The sequence below is a fragment of the Parasteatoda tepidariorum genome, chromosome 6 (assembly GCF_982258835.1).
Source record: "Parasteatoda tepidariorum strain Cologne lab strain chromosome 6, Ptep-v5.0, whole genome shotgun sequence".
In the NCBI taxonomy this organism is placed as follows: domain Eukaryota; kingdom Metazoa; phylum Arthropoda; class Arachnida; order Araneae; family Theridiidae; genus Parasteatoda; species Parasteatoda tepidariorum.
In genome coordinates, this window is record NC_141760.1 from 43,114,163 (window position 1) to 43,136,779 (window position 22,617).

Here is a 22,617-nt window from a genome sequence, read left to right on the forward strand (position 1 = left end):
TTTTCTTTTTTGGCTACAAACATTGTTTCTAGAACCATTTAACTTTGTTATCTTGAGTAAGCGTTGAGTATATCAAAAACTTTTCCTTTGCTTTTTGTGCAAAATAACCATATTCAACTTTTGCAGCATTTGATTCTACTTATTTTATATCAATTTTCAAGTAAAAATTTAGCATTTATTAAAACATTAGAACACATCAACAACATTGTTGAAAAAGTTAATTTATAGCCAGAATGTAAGGAAGTATTATTTTTATTATTTGGGGTAATTTTATATCTTAGTCATCAATAATATATTCAACTTTGTTTAAAAACATCATGCTTTAATTAGGTTCTATTAATGAAATTTAGATAACTTATTCTAAACAATAAAACTTGTGATATAAAATAAAATAAAAAAATTGTTTTTTTTTCTTTCTTTTAAATATATTAACTCTATGATGATATAAAATTATCTAGAAACTACTTTTTGCTCATTTACATACCTTTGTCCCATTAAACTTTTATTGTTGTAAGTTTCAAGATCCTCTCCAAAAATATGACTGTGCTTATGATTTAACCTAGTACGCATTAGTTTTTCAGTTATTCTAAGTTCAAGCTTATAATAACTGAAAAGTTATTCTAAGCTTGATAGTATATAGTTGACTATAAGAAAGCATTTATCAGGTAAAATTTGTTTGACTTTTTCCTGAGTTCAAATTTTTGGAGGGTTAAAAAAATAAAATTTTTGTTTACTAATGGCTTAATCAAAGTTTCTTTAGTATTAAAAATTATTTGGCTAACAAATATAAGTTTTATCCATTTTAATTTTAATAGTAATTGGAAATGGAGGAAACTAAATTGAAGTTAATGAGTAAAAACATGCCCACAAAGCATTTATGTGAGTTGTATGCAAAGTATTTGATATATAATGCTTATTTTGTAAATTTTAATATGTTTGTTTCAGAAAGAAATTTTACGTTTGCAGGATGAATTCACTGCAAAATAGAATTTAAAGAAATATTAAGTTTTTGTAAGTATAATCAATTTTTAAAAATTTCTGTTAAGGGATTATATGTAATCGTTAAAGCAAAAAAAAAAAAAAAATTGCAGGTTACCAATTAAAAATATAACAGTTTTCTGGGGTTTGTTATTATAATTGTATTGTTAAAAATATTTTTTCCTGATTTTTTGTGTATGTTCAGGACATCCAATTTTTATCAATACAAATGTTATTTTTTAAATAATATGTTTGAAAAATTAAAATGCTTGTGGAGTTTTTTATTTTCACAATTATTGATTAATCTCTTTAATTGAATTTTAAAAGTGATCGATTCCAATCATAATATAGTCATTCAATAATATCATCCGATAAATTACTTTTGGGCAAAAAAAATTAATGATTAACATATTTTTTATTTATTTTTCTTGACGTCATTGAAATCCTATTTTAAAATTATTTGATTTACGAAGTCTTAAACCAAATTACAATTTCAAGTTAAATATGGTTATGAGGGAATTTCAAACAGTTGAAATATATATATATATATATATATATATATATATATATATATATATATATATATATATATATATATATATATATATATATATATATATATATATTGATGCAACCGTACTACTAAATGTTTCCTTAATATTAATCTTGAACTAACTATTATTAGTTGTTCTGTTCCCTATTAATAAAATTGTACTGGAAACTGCTAATTCTCTCTGTTCTAAACAAGTCTGAAATTTAAATTAGTGTATTTTACTATTACATTTTATTATTGCAATAAAATGTGTTTTTATTATAAATATTGCAACTTCTTTTTTTTTTTTTTTTTTTTTTGCCTTTTTTAAAAGTAGTCTCGCATGTGTATATTCTTCCAAAAAATGTCCTGATTTTTTTTCTAGGCTCCATTGCGAGGCTAAGTATGTCAAAGTGATGAAATTTTTTTATTTTTTGTATCTCACTTTTATTCTAATCTTACTCTAACCACTTAGAATGTTAATATTTCCTTACACAGTTGAAATATCTGTTACATTGGTACTTATAAGGATACATTTAAAATTAAATCCGGACAGATACTGCCTCTCTTTTCCCTTCATCATGAGAATCTACAAGGTGTAAATAAAAATATGTAGATTGTTATTTATACATTTATATATATATATAAATGTTTTTTTTTTATTTTTTAGATAGTTATCTTCTGCAATGTCAGAGGTTATCAACCTAAGCTGTGATACTCCTATCATAAATGTTTTTGTTGTTGGATTTCATCATAAAAAAGGATGTGTAGTAAGTGATTTAATTTATATCTCATTGTGCACAATGCATATTATTTTACCTAATCTGTAGAATTTCTTCCTCATCTAGTTTTTTTTTTTTTTTTTTTAAATTCAGCAATCATTGTTTGAAATGTTCTGTGAAAGATATAATCTGTTGTATTTTTCAATTGGTTTGAAATGTTTTAGCCATTGTAAAATTTTACATGAAATTAAGCAAATATCTTACATTAGTGAATTGCAATGATTAAATTAATAATAAAAATAATTTTTCTAACAATTAGCATGTTATAAAAATATTTCTCATAAGCATAAGGCTTGCATGCGTAGCAAGCTCTTGGTAACTACTTTAAAAATAGCCAAGTTTTCAATGTTATAATATTAAAATTAATCATATCAGTGAATTATTTTCTTGGTAAAATCTTCATTGGTTTCTATATAAATTTTATTTGTAAGTTTAAAAAAGTAATAGTCAAGTAGGTAATTATAATTATAATCTCGGCGTAATTGTGACCAGAGCTATTTTTTAAAAACTCATCCACTGTAGGAATCTTTAAAAAAAATGTTTTATCAAGTTTTATATGTATGTTTTTTTTCCCAAGATTCTTTGAATAATTCTTAGATAGAAATGTTGATTGAATATTCAAATAATTTTAAGAAACTGTGCACATTATTGAAAAACAATTTCAATGCATGTTGATTCAAAGTGCTTTCAACCATCTAAAAAAAAGAAGAAATTTTTCTTATAATTATAAGTCCATTTATTACTAAGCACATAATGTTTTTTTTTATCTACTTTTAATTATTATTTCCTAGTTACAATCTTTATTACCTATAAGTTTATGGTCATAATTACCATTCATTTTTTCCCCTGTTAACTCAAAATTGAATTCTACATAACAGAACATGACATTTCATGTTCTGTTATGTAGAAATATTTAAAACATAAAGAAAAGTAGAGCCTTCTCCTTACTCTCTAAAGAACCTGCAGGAAGCTGTTGCAATGTTAAGTAAGAAAAAACTGATTCTTCTAAAAGTTGAAAGAAAATATGGCACACCAATATTCGTAATCTTGCTGGGTTTCAGAAGAAATTAAAATATTCATTATTTAATTAAAATATTCTATTTTAATTCCTGAATTTTCAGTGCAACAAAATTTTTAATGTCTACTTTGAAGTTTGTGATATCAAGGTTTGACTGAACTAATTTCATAGACTTACGCATTTCACATTTATCAAAAGTAATAAATTTTTTTTTAAACTTATTATCTATTCGGTATTTTTGTAAAAAAAAAAATTATGATTTACTTATTGTACTTCCCAAACTTACCTAAAGCAGTTTGCTCTTTGATTGAGAAAAATCATTCTTAATCTGAATTTGTGGAAAATAATAATTAGAAAACTTTTTCTTCATAGTTTTGCAAGCTAAAACTGTTCCTTTATTTTTGATGACACCAATTACATTATTGCAAAATTAAATTTAAAGTAGAATAAAAAAAATAATAAAGTAAAAAAGTAAAGAAAGCCTTAAATAAAATTAAAAAATTTTTTATATAGCTAGTTGTTTTAACTCTGGTCCTTTTTTATGAACTCTCCCCCCCCCCCCAGTTTTTTAAGCATATTAAAGTGATTATCTTCCATATTGGATAAGATTGCTTTATTAAACATCAATAGTAATCATTGCATCTGTATAAGAAGGATGTGGTGACTCATTTATTATTTCTTTTTCAACATCCTTTTCTTCTTCAATGTTTTTTTTTATAATGGTTTCATAAATCTCATCTACATCTCTTGATTCAGTTGTTAAAATATCATCATCACTGTTGAAGAAATCCTCTAACCGAAAATCTTTATCAACACCATTCAGGGCTTAATCCAGGTTTTCAATCCTAGTACCTATTTTTGTGAAGAAAAAAATTTTTTATGAAAATTTTTTTTATTTTTGTGAAAATTAAGTATTGCTAAAAAAAAACTACATATGTATACAAAAAATACAATACTATAAAAAACATACACATATTGCGCAAGGAATTGCTTATAAGACAGCTTGCAGATTAATTCCATTTATTAATTCAATGTAAATTATACAGCCAGCCAGCATAGAAATTTTTAAACTTATTTACTAATAAAATTTATTGAACTTAATATGATTAAGAAATTATTATTTTGATATTGTGTTAACTTTACTTTTGAATTAATGGTTGAAAAAATAATAGAAATACAGAATACATAGATAAAATTATATCAATCACAGAGATATTTTACGATTTTCAGTATTTTTAAAGATAGTAATTATGTTTTGAGCCTGTTCATCAGATAATAATTTGGATCCATTGAAAATTATGTTTAGATGACAATTTAAAGACTTCTGTGAAATGCTGCATCTCAGTTTGGTACAGACTAAATTCATCTTAGAAAACAATCTTTCCACAGATGCTGTAGAGGAAGGAACAATCATACATAAAGTTAACAGTCTCATTAAATTAGGAAAATCATTCCACACTGTAGCTTTTCTTTCCATAATTGATATTAAATCTGATGGTGTAATTTTGTGTCCCATACACACTTTAGCTTCATCTTTTTCATTTTTTCTAATCAACAATTTTGCTGCTTCTAATTTTTCTATATCAAAGGTTAATTTTGATTCTTGCATTTCTAACTCAAATTTAATAAGTTCTTCTTTTGCTGATATTTCTTGAATAAATGGTGCAGACTCTGTTGTTTGTCCTTGAAAATGATTAGTTTGCTTTTGGCCATAGAACAACATTAAATCTGACCATTTTTTTTCAATTAATTCTGCTTGATAGACATCTCTTCTTTCATGGTCTTGGACAAAAATGTCAAATGCAGCCAAGGGAGACTTGTTGCTTACTTCAAATGCAATTTTCATCTCATTTTTAAAATCATCTAAAAATGGATAAATAAAATTGTTCTCAAAATCTAACAATATTTTATGCGAATCACTTTTTTTGTTCTTACGAAGCTTGCGGTTTAAACAAGTTACTTCTTCAGCAAACTCTAGAAAATCCAAGCTTTTAGAAAAAAAAGTTGCTTCTCTCAAATTTTTACCAAAGTTCTCAATGTCTTTTAAAGTGTCTTGTACTTTATCATTGATAGAACTAAAGTTAATTGATTGTTTTTGCAGCCACAAATTTAATCTATCAACAATTTTTATCATATCAGCTAGAAACAACATAGTTAAAAAAACTTCTGGGTTTAAGAGCTGATCTCTCACACCCTTTACTTCTGGTTCTTTTGTGTTATTGAAAACTGCATCTAGAGTTTCAATCATCTCTTTAAATCGAGATGCCACTCTAACACATGCATGCCCATGTGATAACCATCGTGTTGTAGAAACTTTTAACATTTTTAGTGTTTCTATATTGTATACATTTTCTTGTATATTTTTCAAAATATTATATTTTTTTGCACTGTAATGAAACATTTTCCACAAACTAATCAACAAAGTGTCCACACTTTTTAAATAGCTATGTTTCTTTAGCAAATGTGCAAACACAAGAGCTAACCGATGGTTGCGACAATTTATATAAATGCAATGAGGAGATATGTGCTTCATTCTTCTTTGTAACCCTGTTACTTCTCCACTCATCACGTTGGTTCCATCTAATGACACAAATAGACATTTTTTTATATCTATGCCTTTTGCAAGCATAAAGTGCTCAATTGTGCTCATTATAGTTGCAGCATCAGTAGCTGCTAAATTTATAAGTCCTAAAAAATTCTCTTGAACTTTTCCATTAGGAACTTTAAATCTGGCTAATAAGCCTAGTTGCTCTCTTTGTGCTTTGTCCATGCTTTCATCTGCAAACATAGCAAAAGCATCACACACTTTTAATTGTGTTAACATACTTTCTTCAATGTATTCGGAAATACATTCCAAAAGGTTTTGTACAGAAACTCGTGATAAATATGTTGCATTTTTTGCACAAGTTTCTAAGTGTCTCCTAATGTCTGTATCTTGAAGATCATTGCCCAAAAATTGTATTAAACTCTCAAAATTTTCTAAAACAGCCCATTGCTTTTGTACCATAAAATTTAAAACTTTAACAATTTTTTTCATTACAATGTTATTTTTTTCTTTATCATTTTCGGCTCCTTTTTGAATTTGCTCTGAAACATTGAATTTTTTAACTGAATTGATACTGCTTGTTGCATTAATATGCATTCTACTGTCTTCATGTTTCTTCATGCATCTAGTTGGATGCCCAAGAAAATTTACCCCTTCAGTTATCCAAGGTCCTTTATTATTTACAACAGAGCACACTCTGCATAAAAACCCTCCAGCTGAAGGACTATAGTAAATCCATTCTTTACATTTTTCATACTTTGTGACATTGGTTAATTTATTTTCCTTATCGATGTTTTCAGGCTTTTTGCTACTGATGAAATTGACTTCGCTTTCGACATTTTCCTCTATCGCAGGAACAGCATCGCTTTTTTCTGTAACAAAACAATCATCAACTCTTCAATCATTGGTTCCGTAGCATTTTCAATTGCCTCATTGTCAACTGTTGCGGTTTTTTCAGGCGGCGACTGTTGTGACAGTTTCTCCTCAGTTTTTTCAGACTGAAAAAATGTTTTAATTGATTTCGTTCCTATACTATCGATCGTGCGTAAACGCTTCATGTAGTAATCGCTATTCCATGTAGTAATCGCTATTTAAGTGGAGCCGCCCGCTCCACTTAAATTTCTTCCTCGCTTCATTATAAAAACTTTTCATAAATCTTGTTAAAAAATACGAATGGAACACGTTTTACGCTAAATCATAACACAAACACTTGTCGCCTGGGAAAATGAGTTGAGTTGTTTATGTGCTGGCTCAATTTAGCCGGTTGCCTAGCATAAAAACTTCACCACTCACTCCGATTGAATGGCGTATTTAGGAGAAGTGACGTCAGCATATCAAGCCTGTTTTCGAGCTAGTGCGGTTGCGCAGAACGCCGTCCGATGGCGTACCATACGGCGTTCACTGTGAATCCACTTTTCCGTGAACCGTTCGGAAAACTATTCAGCACTTTAATTCCTTCTAACTTTCTTTTTTATTTTCGTGAAGATGCGTTATTTTTTTGTGAAGGTACCGATTTATTTTTTTTAATTTTGTGAAGGTACCGATTTTTTTTTTTTTAATTTTGTGAAGGTACCGAAAAAATGGTACCAAAATCGCCCTGGATTAAGCCCTGCCATTACATCCGAACTTGAGCTAAAGATAAAAAAAATTTCTTCCTTAAACAAAGATACAACCATCCTTAAATCGACATTTTTCTACTTTGAAGGAACTAGGGTTGCAAAATATCAATCTTAGCATTAAGTAGAGCATTGTTGAACAGAGAGGCAACTGAAGGAATTTTTTAAATGATTGTATTCTCATAATTATCCACTAATAATCTTTTGATTTTTCTACGATTACGATGACAAATATGAAATAACACAATTATAATGTTTTTACGATTAATTGAATTAATGATTTTTCAGGTGGAATATTCATACCCTCCTCTTTTTGAGGGGGAAAATGTCAAAGGTAGTGATCTCCCAGAACCTTGGAAACACTTGCCGACTCTTGCTTTACCTGATGGGGCTCACAATTATGAAGAAGGTACTTGGAACTTTATTTTGTACAATGGTTGCATTTTTGTAACTTGGGTCTGTAAAAATGGCCTCCAACTATTTAAAGTCATCCAATTGTAAAGTCTTCTGGTTATGTAGAAATTTAAATTAATCTAATTCAAATTTGATTATAGCAAATAGAGACCATCTCAAAATCAGTATTTTTTTAATCTTAATTCACTTTAGTCTTGACTTATCAAATGTAACCTGAGTAATAATTAATTTTATCCTAATTTCAGACACCATATACTTTCACTTGCCATCACTGGAAAACCCTCAACAGACAGTTTTTGGAATCTCATGTTATCGCCAAATGAATGCCGAGGTAATGTTATTTTTAAAATAAAATATTTTTAACTCTGAAAGACTTAAATTCGCTTTTTTCTTTTAAATGCAATAATTTGGATTAATTTGAAGAAAGAAAGAAAAAAATTTTAAAGTAACTATGTCTAATGAGAATCTATTGGTTTTTCTTTTTAAATCTAGAGCTATTGACTTTTAAATTTGAAGTGTTTTCTTAATGTGCAAGACATTAAAACCGAGAGTTTTAAAACTTAAGGTTCCGTAAATTTTTCTTTGTTTAATTGATCGAAATTTTTTCAAACAAAGTGCTTGTTCAGTCCATTTTTAACAAAATTTAATAAATGCATTTTGTTCCAAAATTCTAGTTTTACTTTTGAAAAAAGCTTTGTGCAACTATTATTAAATTTAATGAGGTAAAAGGTTTATCATGCTTTTTTTTCCTTCTCTCATTTAAAGTTCGTAACTCTCTTTAGTTCCTCTTTCTGTATCAAAGTTAAATTTTGCAATAAATAACAAAATATAGGCTGTACGAAAACAATCCACTGTTACAAAAATCTTAAATTGAATATCCATTTTAAAATCATTTAGTTTAAAGAAATAATATTTTCATTTAGTTTAAAAAATAATTTTTCACTAATGAGCATCAGTAAAATAAAAATGTTCAAATTATAGCCAATTATAATTTTTTTTCTCATTATTGTCAACATCAGCATAAATATAATGTTATGCTGTAATTATAAAACTACTGTCAAAGATATAGAATCTGTTTATAAAAATACAATGTAGAAACGCAGATGTTGAACTCTAGTTAATTCTACTTTGTGATATAGTAGCACTGGTGGCTAGTTTAGGGGAGTCCACCTTTCATTAACAGTGTTTAGTAATTTGCTGTAAAGAAAAAAAAGTTTCATATTCAGTCATCGCAATAAGGTGAACATGTTCATTTGTTTGATCACCAAAATGAAATATTTTGGGGTGATTTGGCTTAATGGAGAATGGCAGCGAGAACCCTGTGTACAAGATTAAAAAGCAAAGCAAATTATTGCAACTGATGTAGAGATATACAGAAGTGAAATAAAGAAAAAAACATAATAATGAAAGTCTTTATATATACTCTAAAAGTTAATTTTTACTATTATTCGGAAAACAGAATTTGTCAGAAATGCCATATTAGATTAATGTGATATTTGTGATTGAAATCGGTTACAGTCTGATACTCTGAAAGATAGAACTTGATCAGTAAATTATTGTTACAGAACACATTTAAAAACAAATTTCTATTACTTTTTTTTTTTAGGAATTCAATAAATTTAATACAGTTTTAGAGCCAAATCAAGGTATAGCCTACTTGTTGTAGGTTATACCTCCTTGCTTTAGTTAATATGATTTTTCTTAAAGTTTCTCATTAGATTGCAGCCACTTTCTATCTAAATAATGATCACTTTCTTGTTTCTACATTTAGAAATTACTCAGAAGAAGCTCTGATATCACAAGAGAAACTGTTCAAAAAAGTGTATGTGTTCTGAGTAAAGTTCCTTTGTATGGATTGATCCAAGCAAAATTAGAACTTATAACTCATGCATATTTCGATGAAAGAGATTTCAGTAAAGTGTCTCTGTTAGAAGAAACTTTTAAGAATTTAAATAGCTCTTTACCCAAAGATTTATCTGATGGCCATCAAACATTTTTAGGTAAGTTTTAAATACATTCATATTAGAAATAGCTTGTCTGAATGACCCATTTTCTAATGTTATTTGTATCTAACTATCTACAAAAATAATTCTTTACATCATAAGGAAAAAACAGAGTTCAAATTATCGATACATCTCACTTTATTTATTTTTATATAAATATATTTTATCAGACAAAACATTCTATAGTTTTAGTCATTCAACCTACAAGAAAACGTTGCTGCATGAAATTAATATTAATTATCATTATCATATATTAATTTTTTTTTCTTTTCGAATTACACATGTTTTGTTGCTTACCTTAAACACCTATTATCCAGAAAAATGTATTTTCTGGACTTCCTGAAGTCCCAATGATTCAAGATAAGGAACTTTCCACTGTATTTAACTGTCAAATGAATTTTCAACATGTACGCTAAGCATAACATAGGTGTACGATGGCCAAAATAAATTTGCAGCTTGATCAAAGTGTAATTATGTTAAAATATCTGACAAATCAAACTGTACCTATTTGTGAAGGGAGTCTCCTAAAAAAACTTTCAAAACCTATAATAATTTTACTATTAACTAATATTCATAATATTTTCTTAGATAGAAAAATATAGGAAACTGAAGCGTTTTACAAAATTTGAGTAACGTAATATCCCAGTGTATACGCCGACCCTTTGTATAAGTAAACTCCCTATTTTTTATTACAAGACATCAGATTTCTGGTATGTAGGATGTATAAGTCAACCACTGAAGAACCAAATATTTCTGAAATTAAGAAACATGAATAAAAAATTAAGTCTACAGTCTACAAAATTTTTGCAAAATAAAATTATTTTACATTGTTCTTTCAAGAAATATCTGTCTGAAAATGTCTTGTGTCAAATGATACTAGATGTGTGGCAGACATTTGCTAATTCTATTTCAGTTTAATTTTCTTCTTCGAAATAGAAACGGCGACAAATTTCAGCACTTTACTATCAGCTTAGGCTAAAAATAACCTACACATGCAGTATTTTAGAATATTTTCTGAATTTTCCAAACTGTATTTTTTTTTTTTTTTTGTTCTGTAGTTTTTTTTTTATTTGTTTTTTATAACTTTTTATTTGATATGTTAGTTGCGTTTTAAAATATCTTCTTACATGATGTTATAGTTTCTTTTTATCTTGTTTACAATTTTGATAGATCTCTTAGTTTTAATTTGAATGTTTCAGGTCTTTCTGTTCGAGACTTTGTTTTGAGGTTTAAACATAAAGCTCTACTTTTATTTAAGCTTTTGTTATTGGAAAGAAAGGTAAGATTCGTATCAACTTTCATAAATTTAATGTTAGATTTAGATTTTTATTAATGTTTTTGAATTGAAATCGAAATTTAGTTTTATGTGCTTCTTATTTTACGTATTAAGTAAATTTTATTTTAGGTGTTATTCTACAAAGCTCCTGTAAAAAATTTATGTTCTTCTCTTCTTACTCTATGTTCATTAGTACCAGGTAAGGTGTAATAAATTTAATAATTGATTTGATTAAATCAAATTTAAGAATTTAATTATAACACTTCTATTATTCAAAGAAATAAGAGATATGTTGGTTAAAAGTCAATTATGTTAATTAAGTTTTTTAAAGTTCTTTATGTTAATATATCGTTTAGAAAAGCATATAACATTCAAATGTTTGAAACATTCTTCCTATTTAAAATAATGTAACAGACGAAATACATATCAAATTCTATCAAAATCAATTTATAAATTAATTTTGACTAAATATATATATACTAGGGGGCCAAGCCCCCTGTTCGCTACCGCTCACCAACTCCGATGATTGCTTCAAAATAATTGTCTTTTCTTGGCAGAAAACAGTTTTTCTACTAAAGTTAAAATTATTTCCTTAACATATATGTACTAAAAGGAATTCTATTTGCTTACACTTATGCCTCTACTTCCCACGTCCAAATATTATTATCTATCAGTATTATAAACATTTAGATCTCTTGGTGAACAGAAGTGATTTTTCGAAGTAATCATTTTTTAAAATAACATTTATCTTCTCGTAACATTATACTGTTCAAACAAATTTGATGAGTTCACAACCATAATTTAATACTTTCAATATAGTTTCCATAATTTAGTACTTCTAGTAATAGCAGTACTGGAAAATAACTTCAAATTAGGGATACAAAAATATTTAAAGGAAAAAAGTACCTTTCGGACTTTTGTTAATTTTATGCTGATGACAACCAAAACAATATTGAAATAAATGAGGAAAAACTGGATCCTACCTCGTGATTTTTAGGCCAATAGAAATGCACGGACAACAATGGTAAAGTGTGACACCATCATTAGACGTAATCAAAATAAAATATAAATCGCCACTCAGCTTTAGCTGGTAAGTTTACTCGTAACATTTTAGCAAGCAGCATTATTAAAAATTATTACCGTTTCACACACATGAATTCTCAATTTTGATTGGTTGTTTTGTGCATTACTAACTGCAAGTCTTCTGTGGTTGGCTATTTATTATCATTTCACTCTCTTCTTATATTATATAAAGATATATATAAAATTATGCAACAGTGAATGTTTATCACTTATAAATAACACTTTAGTTTGTATTTCTTAAATACATTTGTTGCATAATTTAATTTATAGTTCTTTTCTTAATAAATAAAAATATTCCTAACCGTGTTTATTAATATGTAATAAAAAAATTTTTTGAAAATTAAACTTTATGTAAGATTTAAATGTTATCTTTTGATGTGATCTTTAAAAAAAGTTTTGTGTAATTAAAATAGATGGCTTTGAATGGTTTCATTTATCATGTTAAAAAAAAATTATTTCCTCAGTGTGAAGTAATTCATACATATTCCATTAATTAATATGCTATTTCATAGATTCTCAACCTTTTTAACGTTGCAGCCCCCTTAAGGAGCAAAAAACATTTCAACGCCCCCCTTTGAGGAAATCCAGTTATTCAAAGGATGGGACTTAGTGAGGTGTGCTGAATTATAAGAGTCAACATTTTTAAGCAATTTTTTACGCTTTAAATTTGTTTGTTTTTTTCTAAAAAATAATGTGTACATTAACTATATAATTTTCTCACGGCAATTAATCGCACTTTATTTGTTATGATGAAGATAAATACGTTTAATGAAAAAAAATACAACAAAGAAACATATGCTTGAAAAGAATAATTTATTCTTAATTAGATAATCAAAAAACACTCAAAATAATTTTTTAACACTAAAAAGTAGTATTAACGAAACATTAAAGAAACTATGTTAGTGGGATGATTGTATTTAATGGTTCAGAACCAATTTCTTCACTCTCGGTTCAATACTGTTAGTGAGATGAAGACGCAAAACCCCTTGTTGCACAATTTCGAGTCGATTTCTCCTTTTTGTGACAAGATTCGTAACAACACTGAATCCACGTTCGACAAGTTAGGAGGAAGAGGCGATTGATGTTACCTTTAAGCAAAAATTCTCTGAGACGATCACCACTTCAAAGTTTCATTAGTTAAAAGTTCGACCAATTCCTCGTAAATCTGAGCTTCTGCCGTTTCAATATTCACAAAAGGGTTTATAACCCATTGAGGGACTTCCAGGAAACAAAACATCTTTAAAACGGTCAGAAAAGTCCATGTGTAAAGAGTCAAGGTGTTGACTATATTCTTTTGCATCATCAGAGCAAATTTCGCCTGCTTGGCCGAACTTATTCCAACCAAAATTCTGCTTCCACAAAATGAGTTTTTTTAGAAAGGCAGAAATGACTGATTTTGTAGGGATCAAATTGAGCTCGTCACTTTGAAGTGGTAAATTTAAGCCATTAAATTTTACAGATAAATAAACCAAAGTCTTTCTTAAATTATAGCAATCCGCCTCTCAGAGCTACGTCTCTGTTTTCAGGGAACTCTAGACCAGAGACGAAAAGATTCCAATACCTATTGAGACAGAAGCTTTTGGAAAGCCAACAAATCTCAGTGTATAGTAGCAAACGATTGAATTTTTCTTGTTTTCTTACACAGCTGTCTGAATAATCAATCGTAGAGCATTACTGTGAATTTTGCTCTCAGCCGATATGGCTTGACTTGACCTTGTGACTCATTTTTCCTTCGATTAGACTCCTCCTCCGAAATCACTTGTTTTTCAGCATATTAATTTATGCAATTTCTGAATAAATGCAATGAATCATTGCATATTGCAATGATTGATGCAAACGCTCGCTGAGATTTTTTTCCTACTAAATGCTTTCTGTGAACACAGTGAACAGCTAAAATATCTGGTACCTCCCTTTCCAAAAGGGCGATAAACCCCCACAATGTCGACACACCACTGCGGAAGCCTATCAGTGACAATGAACATAATATTCACAAGAGGAATGTTTTTCTCTTTAAAATGATCTTTGACAGTATTAAAAATAGATTTACCTTCGATATCTATAATCAAGCTTCTTGCAAAAAGCATCTCTTGAATAATTTTTCCTACCTTTACAAACCGGACCTATGCTTAAAGTAAAGCCTACATTACCTGGCAAGGTTGATTCATCAACTTAAAGGGAAAATTCGTTGGTTATCAAAAGTTTGCAGAAAGAGTTGCTTCAGCCATCTCATCATTTCGTCGCCGCTCTGCATCGTTACTTATGGGGTATTTTTTTTTATTACATTGGATGCGGCTGGTTGGTGTGAAACTGTTTCTAGAACTTCCTTGACAATCGGCAGTATAAACTCTGCTCCGATGGTATGAGCTTTCTCAGATTTAGAAATAAGTTTTGATATATTATAAGAAGCTATCAAATCATCGTCTCATTTTTGTGATAAGGTTGCTAGTAACCCTGAGACCGAAGGTGCCTTCAGAAACGTGAAAAAAGATGTTCGTGAAAAATGACAAATCTTTATTTCGTTTGTCAGGATGAGTTTTTTGCGAATGCTCCTGCTAAGGGTAAGATATCATTACCTCATTAGATAAAAATTTATTACAAAGTAAATACATGGGTAGTTGAGAGTTCAACAGTGATTGAACAAATCCCAACTTCAAGTACGGGGCACTGTATTGACACTTCTTTTTGTCAATCAACATTGTTGGTTGCAGCAAAATATAAGCGATGAAAAAAAACCTACCAATTACTCAAAATTAATAAATAATTTAGGATAAAGAACAAATTCGCGCATGTACCTGACCAAATAAACTATGAGATCTAATCGAAACTGAGGGAGAAACCGTAAGGAAACTAGCGAAGACCATTATAAGAAACACGAAACACGGATAAAATCAAGCATTCATACTGAAAGCTCATGCACTTTAGTTTCCACCAAATGGCTTGAATAAGTCAGAGCTGATTCATGCGCTGAGCTGTGTTAGTTCGGATCGGAGAATAGGTGTCCTATAAGTTCGTTTTATTGCTAGTACAAATGGTGTATCGGATATTTTTTATTTATTATATTAATTTAATATTGTTTTCTTTAATATTAATTTTAGATTAATTTTATTTATTAAAGAAATCTTAATTTAATAATTTTATTTGTAAGTTTGAAAATTAAATTTGGATGACAAAACATGCTCATCGCCCCCTTACCGCCCAAAACATATCCAACGCCCCCCTACCGCCCAAAACAAGTTCACCGCCCCCAGGCGGGCGGAATCGCCCCCGTTGAGAAACAATGTGCTATTTCTTCCGTTTTGATTTAGTTTATTATGTGTTTTAAAATAAAATATTTCTTTTTTATAAGTTTTTTTCTTTCTTTAGGAATGATTGAAAAAGGTCTTACTGAATCAGCAACATTTTGCTCTGCTAGAACTACGCCATTGTTAACAATCACAGACAAAGAAGATTATCTAGAAGTATCTTATAGAGATAATAACAATGATCTATGTGAAACTGGTGATGGCTCAGTATTGTCAAATGATAAAGAAGAATCTCTTAAATTTAAAAATGAACATGGGGAAAATTGTGTAGGAAGTAGTGATAAAAATTACGAAACTAAAACAGATAATCCAAATGAATTAAAGTGTGTTGCTTCTAGACCTAAGACACTCAATACTAAAAAGCTTGGGTTTGCTGACTCGGAAGCTTCTAGTAAAGGTTCCAGCCAGAACAGTAGTGATACAGAGGGAGATAGTTGGGTGAAAGTCAACCACCTGACCCCTGAAATCGGCTCAAGTGCCACCAGTATGACCTCTTCAACTTGTACAGAGACTAGGATAAATGAGGAGGACAAACTCGCCCGCTCCATTAGTCAGCTTCTGGATAGTGATGATAAAGCTAACTTAACAAATTCCTCTCTGAAGTTTCAAGATGATGTAAATGATTCGAATCCAGAAAATCAGGGGATACAAAATTTCATTCCTGCCATAAATGATGGCATATCAAACATTATGTCTTCATTAAGAGGTAGTAAATCATCTGTTTTACCTTCATCTGCTGCTGAACAAACAAATGAGAGTGAAACTAGGAGATGGAGTACTTCAAATTCTCAAAAGCAAGATTCAGTGGAATCTATGAAAAACAATACAAACTTTATTGATCTAGAGTTAGATGAATGTGGCTTGCCTCTCTCCATATTTACAAAGGTATTAATTTTATTTTGCTTTTCATAGTGATTATTTTAACATTACTTGGTCCAATGTTGCTTATGTTGCAGCAAATTGTAATTTATTAATGATTATATAATAATGATATTTTCTTTTATATAATTGATATAAAAATGCAACAGTTTTTCTTCGCATTAGAAAAATGCTTGGACCCAGTGGGAAGTGAACTTAAAATAATTTAGCACTGTTAAGGGTTAAAAGAAAAAGTTCTTACAATAGAACTTGGATAATTTAAAGTTGACGGAACTTCAGAAATTTAACTAATCCATAACTATTAATTAGAATTTCTTTTACTTTTAAGTTGCACTAAATTCCTATATAAATTATTCTTTCATTATAAAAGAATAGCTTATTTAGTTTAACCTATCAGTAAATATTACTGAGAAAAAGTTGTAGTGCAAAAAGTTTAAAATTGTTACTACAAAGTGCTGTTTCATTCTACCACCACTACACTAGTAATGTTGCAGTTCTGCACATGCACACTCGTCTATCTACTGATATCATTACAACCAGATTGTTTTTCATTTACATGTGGTAGTAAGTATTCAAAATGATTGTTAATTATATTCAGGCAATTGTCGATCCTGCTGACTGAAGTGCATTCTGCATTTCATTTTTTGAATGCAAAAAATTTTAAGTCACCTGAAATTTATCATCAGCTTGAAGAGATTTATTGTGAAAATATAATGAGTGATAAAATGGCGAGTAAATGGTTTCAACAAAACGGACTCTCCAAAGTTCATAATGAAGCAAGAGGCAGCCCTTTGTTGTCAGTAATGGTTTGGTTGCAAAAGCAAATGAAAATATTCATGCAGACAAACAGTTCACAATAAGAATGTTTTGTGATGAATTTTCACAGTTTCAAAAAATGACATTATCACAAATCAAGGAATATAAAAAACAGTGTTCAGCGGTGGCTGTCACTGCTGGCAGCATCTTAGGGTCTGGATAAATTGGCTTCTGCTATGACAATGGTGGTAACAATGTAATAAAATAGATTCGGAAATGCTCTTACATGTAAAAAGAAATTTCGTTTTGAAAAAGAAATTTTTTATGTGAGGTTTTCAAAAACGGTACTATTTTTTCGGGAAGGCCTTGTACATTAACTAAATAGAAGTTGTTTCATGATTTTTTTTTTTTTTTTTAAAACTCAGTTGATTTAAGTCGGTGAATCTTGAACCCTTCTTACATTTTATATGTAACAAAGTAACTACCTGATGTAATGCACTTCTATAATTAACTGTAAAAATTTCAGAAGTCCTCGTTTAAAATTTTCTTCAATTATGACGTTGTTAATAGCTTCGACATTTTTAAATCTTGTTTAAAATCTTATCTAGTTTTGGAAATAAGATGAATGATTTATCTGCACAGGTGAGTATGATGAATGATTCATCTGCACATGGTTGATCTCCATGAAATTAAAAAATTTGCTCAATGAACAATATTTAAGGAAAAACCTTGTGACTTTAGCAAATTGTTTGATATTCACGAGGTATTAGATCAGCTCTAGTATTAAATAGCCGAATCTTATAGTTATAATAATCTCTGAATAATTTTTTCTTATTTTACAATCGTCATATTTTTGCAATGCTTAGTTAATAATTGTTGACTTACTCTGTTTTAGGGAATGCTTTGCCATCCATATTTGTCCTTGCCTTTTTTAGACCTTTTAAATGATCTCAGTGTTCGAGGCTGCCTAGTGGGAGCAACAAATATTCTATTTAAACAAAAGAAACATCTGTTTGATGTCATTGTGGAGGTAAGAGTTGTCTTAACATAAAGCCCTATTTTTAACCTATCTTAAAAAAAATTATCTGTGTTTTCAAAGAAGCAATATAAAAGAAATTTCAAACTTATGTTGTTTAGCAATATAAAAGTTTTAATATCTTTTGAAGAATAGTGGTTTATCTGTTTATCAAAAAGTGTGTCATAACTCTGTATGAAAATTACACGAAGTTACAAAAAGTCAGAAAAAGGGGGGTAATCTGTACGCAGTTATTCTTTTAATTAAAACTAAAATTTAAATATTGACTATTTTATATATAGTCATATGGATAGTCATATTGATGTTGGCTAAAGAGGCTTCAGCATTGCATCCACCTTCTCATCCAGTTCCTCGTAGAAATGCAAGGCTGCTTCTTAAGAGCAAATTCAGACGCAGAACAATATCTGCTCTTAGGGACTTAGCTGAGGGAAAATTCTTGGCTAGCCTTCTTGATAGCCAGCAGCGTCTTTCCCTCCTTCCCAGGGCCAAGGGAGTTGCTTGTCTTAGGATAATTACTGGACGTGACTACTTGCAGGCCCATCTATTTAAAATTAACCTGGTCAATTCACCTCTTTGTATGCTCTGTAACACTTCACCTATGACTGGGGAGCATCTATTTGATTGCACCTCTCTTATTGACATTCGCTCCTGTGACGACTTTCGTACCCTGTCACCTTCTGGAGCTACTTCATTGTTGTATTGGACTGCAAGACGCCTTATGTCTGAGAAGATGATAGCGGGCATAATTTTAAAAAAAAGCACTTAAATCTAATTTTTTTTATCACTGAGATAATTTTTACATACAAATCTTTAGTTGTATACAAAATTATGATAATCCTTAATTCTTTCAATTAAAATGTAATTAAAATCTGTGTAGAAAATTTTTGCTATTAAAGAAGATATAATACTTGTACTATCTTCACTTTATAAATATATGTTTTTAAATCTTTAAATGAAAGTATGTGTTCATGTGTTCCATCATTTAATTTAATCAATAAAATTTCCCCTGGTCAAATTAAAGTAAAATTATGATTATTCCTATTATTTTTAATAAAACTCTCTTATCAAAATTCTTTTATAAAAAAAGATGTAGCATTAATAAGGAAACTTATATATCATAATTTCTTTTAATTTGATTTCAGTAGCTCAGTGATGAATTTAATCATTTCAACCTAACTTAACTTATTTTTTTAAAAAGAACGTTGTCTTATGGATAACAATAATAATTATTAGTTATGAACAATAATTATTAGTTATAAAACTATGTTAACCATTATTTAATGTATGATTTCATAATTGTTAATAAAAATTTATTACCTATATTTTTATATTTATTATAATCATTTGGATTTTAAACACAGGTGGATGATGGTAAAGTTGAAATAGTTGATCCAGATTTAAAAAAGCAATTAAATTTGACAACTGAAGACTTGAGATTTGCTGATCATCTAGTTCGACATGTAATGGAAGATAAACATGATGTTTTCCTAGATGGTACTGGTATGTATACACAATAATAACAAATATTTTAAAAATTTAGTAATTTTTAAATTTTAGATTAAAATTTCATTTTGGTCTATTGTCAAGTAAATTAGTGTTTTTGATAACTGCTTAATGTGTCCTAGGCTAATAAGATAATCTTGATATTAATTATTAAATTTTATTTTAGGATGGGAAGGTGGTGACGAATGGTTGAGATCACAGTTTAAATTATACCTTTTGAGTGTTATGAGAACATCAGAAATCGAAAGTATGTCACCATTTTTTTTCCAATTCTTACATTAATTACATTGCTAGTTTTTTTTTTTTTAAATTCTAGTAATTTAAATGAGCTTGAAAGTCTTTTTTTTATTATTATATAAGCAGGAGTCTGTCCAGACATTTTGTGAAAGGTCCTGTTTTTGTAAAATTGTGAAAAAACTACTCATAATTTGTGAATATAAAATAAACGTTAAGTCACATTCTTTCAACCAGGGACTTGCTTTTGTGAAAATAGGGTCCTGTTATTGCAAAAATTGTTAAAAAATTTTTCAAGAGGTTTTTAAATTATAAATAGATACAAGACTACAATTGCTGCTACTAAATTAGAGATGCAACATACAAATATTTGGTATTTAGCCTATACTGCTCAACTCAGAATATTCATTTCGGACAAATAATGGAAACAAAATCACTCACATTTTTAATAATTTGATATATTTTAAGTAACACAACTTAGTTAAGTATCATTTTTAATGTGTTACCCATTAAGTAAACTTAAAAAATTCTTACATTTATAAAATCTTATTCACATAATATTCTATTAATTAATTTTATGAATAAATATAAATTTATAAATTATTCTTTTCTTAGAATACTGCATTTAGAATTTAAATTTAGGGAAACTTGGAAAACTTAGTTCGTTTTTTAGTCTCCCCCCCCCCCGGGAAGGGTTTATTCGATTAACAAAACAATAATGAAGATAGGCAAATTTGTGAAGGGTCCGATTAAAGGATAAAATATTTTGTAAAGGGTCCGTTTCTGTGGAATATTTTGTGAAGGATCCGTTAGCGAACCCAAATTTCTTCTAAACAGACCCCTGTTATAAGTAAGATCAGAAACAATAAATATCACTTGATATTGGCTTAAAGATCTAGTAATGAATAAATTAATTATTTCAAAAGTATTTAACAAATAAAAAAAAGTATTGCATCACGAGGATACCCTAATTATTAAGTTAGTAATAAGTTTTTGCTGTGAGAACAAATAATATTATTACATGTATCATATTAATACTTAAAAACAGATCTACAGATTCTCAATACATATTCAACGGAGCACGTAAAAATTATGGTTATTTTAGTATAATTTCACATAAAAGTAAAAATATGTTATTTTTGCCATTCCAAAACTTGCTGGCGAATGGAAATTTTACATTTTTATAGACCCTGCTTATAAGGTCTAATTAATTTGCATATTCTTTTAAAGGAAGGTAATATGCTATTCCTCTGAGTGTTCCTATTGCTGCTGTTATGCTTATTGTTTAAGTGTATGCTTATTTTCAAATTCAAAAACAGTTTTTTTTTTCTTAAACTGATAGCAACTGGAAAAGAAGGAGAGTCTTTCAACCTTTCTTTTATGAATGCTTGGAAATCCACTCATAATTACAAAATTTGGAATGCTAGCAATCATCTAGGAATTTTAGAATTGAATCCTGGGTAGTATTTGTAAAATATTTTCTATCTATTTATCTTATCATTTTTAATAACATATTTAAATTTTTTTTAAAATACATTTTTAAAATATGTATATTTTAATAAAGATAAATATAAAATTATTTAATTTTTTTTTTCTGAAATAAGTGTAAGATAATGTTATACTAATGCTATTTTTCTAACTTATTTTTCAGTCACCCATTTCAAGGACAATTAAGCATGGCAGACATGAAACTAAAATTCTCCCAGTGAGTTGTTTGTGAATATTTTGCTAAAAGTGTGATTTATTTATATCATTGTCTAAGATATATAATGGTTTAAAATGGTGACTAATTAAGCAGTTAGTGTCTTAGTATTAAAATCTGAATTCAGCTACCTATCAAAATTATAACACCTGTTAACTTTACAGCTATGTCTGCAAACAATTAAAACTTCTAAGTATATTCATATCATTCAAGTGAATCAATAGTTTGATTTGTAATTATTTTAGACATTTGCATTGAAAATATTCTAAAAAAACTGATAGCTTAATAATTTTACTTTTAAAATTGTTAGAGCTATTGGTGTTTTACATGGATTAAAATTATTATTTTCTTCATTGTCTTTTATTTATGATTGTCTTGTTATTTTGTATTTTTATGAAAGCATTTATTCTTGTAATGTTGCGTATGTGTATAAAATATGTTGTCATGATATGTCATAATGCCTCCATAAATAGTTTTTTAATGCGCAGAATATTTCTGTTTCCTTCTACCCTACACTAACCAAGTTCAGATTTTAACTGCACTTTTCCTACTTTCCTTTTCTAATAGAATGCATTCAGGTACACTAAAAAATTTTATATTTTTCATTCTACAACATAATTAAATAATATAGACCTCTACTATTTTTTCTGAGATCCCCCTGGTGGTTTTGATGAAAATGGGTGCCCATGATCTATAGTTGTCCAATTGATCTTTTACCTGGTTTTTAACTCAGATATGGTTTATAACCCTACTCGGTCGACTTACCCAAAGTAATTATGTCAATTACATTTTGTGTAGTATATATCTCATTAAACTAAACTTTATCTAAAGAAGAAAGTTATAGGGTAATTTTAATTTATGATTAAGTCAAATCAAATGCAAAAAAGGAATAAAATCTGAAAAAAATTAATTTCAATAGGTATAATTGCTTAAAGAATTTTATTCATTACGACCTTTT

At 28.6% G+C, this 22,617-nt stretch overlaps 1 protein-coding gene across 7 annotated transcripts in view; it reads left to right on the top strand.

Annotated features, from left to right (window-relative positions):
- The window catches only part of LOC107445676 (late secretory pathway protein AVL9 homolog), a 31,107-nt gene that overhangs the window by 2,023 nt on the left and 6,467 nt on the right, over positions 1-22,617 (top strand). For 6 of the 7 annotated variants that reach the window (XM_043051692.3, XM_071178757.2, XM_071178758.2 and 3 more), the window contains exons 2-14: positions 946-1,011; positions 2,181-2,280; positions 7,760-7,880; positions 8,131-8,216; positions 9,657-9,885; positions 11,088-11,167; positions 11,294-11,363; positions 15,611-16,434; positions 18,080-18,214; positions 19,582-19,720; positions 19,890-19,970; positions 21,300-21,417; positions 21,609-21,662. In XM_043051692.3, the coding sequence (XP_042907626.1) occupies positions 2,197-2,280; positions 7,760-7,880; positions 8,131-8,216; positions 9,657-9,885; positions 11,088-11,167; positions 11,294-11,363; positions 15,611-16,434; positions 18,080-18,214; positions 19,582-19,720; positions 19,890-19,970; positions 21,300-21,417; positions 21,609-21,662 (2,021 nt within the window). In that variant the 5' untranslated portion in view covers positions 946-1,011; positions 2,181-2,196. The remainder of the gene's footprint in view (positions 1-945; positions 1,012-2,180; positions 2,281-7,759; positions 7,881-8,130; positions 8,217-9,656; positions 9,886-11,087; positions 11,168-11,293; positions 11,364-15,610; positions 16,435-18,079; positions 18,215-19,581; positions 19,721-19,889; positions 19,971-21,299; positions 21,418-21,608; positions 21,663-22,617) is intronic. The other variant, XM_016060132.4, reaches the window with a different exon arrangement.